The 2,714-nt window shown below is 34.1% G+C and overlaps 1 protein-coding gene across 1 annotated transcript; it reads left to right on the top strand.

Moving 5' to 3' along the window:
• The first annotated feature begins 507 nt into the window (after positions 1-507).
• On the top strand, positions 508-2,224 carry LOC140893382 (vicianin hydrolase-like). Its single transcript, XM_073302445.1, has 5 exons — positions 508-570; positions 651-722; positions 970-1,072; positions 1,545-1,648; positions 2,079-2,224. The coding sequence occupies exons 1-4, from the start codon at positions 535-537 to the stop codon at positions 1,604-1,606; spliced, it is 273 nt and encodes a 90-aa protein (XP_073158546.1). The 5' UTR covers positions 508-534; the 3' UTR covers positions 1,607-1,648; positions 2,079-2,224.
• Positions 2,225-2,714: the final 490 nt, after the last annotated feature.

The following is a 2,714-nucleotide window of genomic DNA, read 5'->3' as shown; positions in this document are numbered from 1 at the left end:
AAAATACGGGGGCTTTTCTTTTCTTTATTATTATTTTTTTGTTGATTAGAGTGGATAATGTTCTTATTTCTTCTTGATGATATTCTGTTTTTTTAAATTCAGATTTCTGTTGTGGAATGAGTTTTTTTTATCTGGTTGGTATAATGGTTGAGAGGTGTTTATTGATTTTTGTTGTGCTTTTGGCAGGTGGGAATGCAATACGGGTATGGGTAGAAAATAATCTATTTTGTGAGGTTGAAACAATAACATGTTATACTGCTGAGAAATATTCCTTTATTACTTTCGCTTTTGTCTTGTACATTAGACAGTATCAACCCTCCTTTGTCTTGGGGGATATGTGCAGTGTGGTTTTTAGGAACAACAGCAGCAGAATCTTTGGTTGTCGCGACAGAATCAGCAGCAGGCAATACATCACAGTTTCTAGGGTTACAATCTTACTGGAACATCATCATCTGGAAAGTAATCTGGATGACGCACAACCAATCATGGACCTGGCACACCCGAGTTTCTCGTCGCCTCAGCCAATGCAATACAATGATTTCCAGGCAGGGGGCTACAATCTTCCTGCAGGTGGACAGCTCCATCATCGTCTGCAAGGTATATCCTAATTAATAGTTCTATTTATATATTTCGTGACTTGGAAAATGCAGTCATATACGCTGGAATTGGAAGCAAAAGTGGCAAAGTTCCGAGAAATGAACCCGGAGTTGCAGAAAAACCAGGTACATCTATTTTGAGTACATTCAAACTATGGCTGTAATTGGTATTGCTATATATATATATATATATATATAAATATATATAATCCCATTATACATGACTTTTTTTATCTTCTCAATTCTCTTCCAGCTTCAAGAAATGGTACCCATTGGTGAGGCCGTATGTAATCAAGAATACGAATCCGAATTTCGATATATTTCCTTCCAAATCAAGCCATCTTAATTATTTATGTGATTTTATGATTTTCAGACTGGAGTTGGTTCCTTCTTCGTGTACCCGGAAGAACTACATAAACTTCTAGTCTACTTCAAGGATACCTACAATGAGCCAAAAATTAATATTACAGAAAAAGGTAATCTTTTGTGGCGGTGATTTCGTATTCGTCTTCATTTTATGAAAATTTCTACGTCGAGAATGTTTTATTTTTACATCTCCTCAAGTCATCTTAGCCTTTTATTGTTGCATGCTGATCATTTTAAGATCCATGTAATGACTGGAGATTTAGCACAAAATTTGGAATTTATTAAGCATCAGCGGTAGTGTTTTTAATAATTAAGATTCAAGCGATTACATCAATCTCCTGATGTGGGCATTTATTTTAGTCATGGACTATCATTTCATTCTCATCCCTTAGCTGCGAAACGAAATAATTTTCGAATTGTTATGTGTACAACCAACCTTTAAGTGATGGAACACGTATATTACTGTGGATCACCTCATTATTCTGTGGGATTGACTTATCAAATTGTTCAAATTGACTGAATAATCTAGTTTCTTGATGTGTGTTTGATTATTTCAATGCACTTCACTGTTCTTATCTGTAGGTTCTTTGAGGTTAATTCAAGCTGTAGTTCCTCTCATGGAATCTAGGAAAAAGGGGAAGTAAATTTTGGAAGTGTCACTGTTTTGGCCCTGCCACCATGGGGAGGTCCATACACTTCATCAAAAGCTTTCATACATGCACTTTCTGACTCTTTGAGGTGTTCTTAATTTTTTCTCAGTTTCCTTTCACATGATATTGGTTGTCCATTTGAACTTCTTTGTTCTTGGACCTTCTTTTTCTTGTTTCTCTTGCAATTGAAATTTTTTGTTGCTCTTGAATTGTAAACAATTTATTTCTGCTAGGTTGATTTGATTGTTACCCCTTAGTTTGTTATTTAGTTAATTGGTACAGATTAAGTACTTATCCAAGTTAATTCTCTACTGTATTCTGGGATATTGCGAGATGCAAAATATATTTCAAAAAAAATTCTTCTTTACAATGACGTTAATTAGTTTCATTGTTTCTAGATTTTCAATACATATGTAGCTAAGCTGACAAATTGTTTTGTCTTTTTCTTGGATTTGTGTTGTTCCAGAGATTGAGAACAAGAGGTTTGAAGGCTGTAATGAGGCAAGACGTCGGATACTTCGATTTGCAGTGTGTATTAAATTAGAATTTTAATTTTGAGTGATTTGTAATACTAAAAAAATTGTATATTAAATTTTATTTATGAAATTTTAAATTTTGGATTATTTATAATATTAGAATTTATATAAAAAAAATCTATTTTTTTTTGTTTTTTATATAGAAAATGACAACGGATATAATCCGTTGTTGTAGGGGTTTAAACCCGTTGTAACTGATGGTGTTGTCAAAACTGCGCACCTACGACAACGGATTTATCCGTTGTCGTTCTTCTCAAAGACAACGGATAAAATCCGCTGTCATTGAGAGCAATGACAACGGATTTTATCCGTTGTCGTTGACACAAATCCATTGTATTTGAGGGAAACGACAACGGATAAAATCCGTTGTCGTAGGTGCGCAGTTTTGACAACACTGTCAGTTACAACGGTTTTAAACCCCCTACGACAACGGATAAAATTCGTTGTCTTTTAGCGTTTTTCTTGTAGTGTTTATTAAGGATGTCATTGCGATGAGGTTGACTCATTAACAATAGCTTGTTTAATTTTAAGAATATTTTGATTCATGATTCCAATCTTATCAAGAA

This window comes from Henckelia pumila, chromosome 3 (genome assembly GCF_033568475.1).
Source record: "Henckelia pumila isolate YLH828 chromosome 3, ASM3356847v2, whole genome shotgun sequence".
NCBI lineage: Eukaryota > Viridiplantae > Streptophyta > Magnoliopsida > Lamiales > Gesneriaceae > Henckelia > Henckelia pumila.
Note: the sequence above shows the minus strand (reverse complement) of the source record. Positions and strands in the feature narration are given on the sequence as shown.

Bases quoted from the DNA above. Each gene is read 5' to 3' on its own strand.
- LOC140893382 (XM_073302445.1), top strand. From the start codon at position 535: ATGATTTCCAGGCAGGGGGCTACAATCTTCCTGCAG. The intron at 571-650 runs GTGGACAGCTCC...TGGAAAATGCAG, and splicing joins GGGCTACAATCTTCCTGCAG to TCATATACGCTGGAATTGGA. The intron at 723-969 runs GTACATCTATTT...TATGATTTTCAG, and splicing joins CGGAGTTGCAGAAAAACCAG to ACTGGAGTTGGTTCCTTCTT.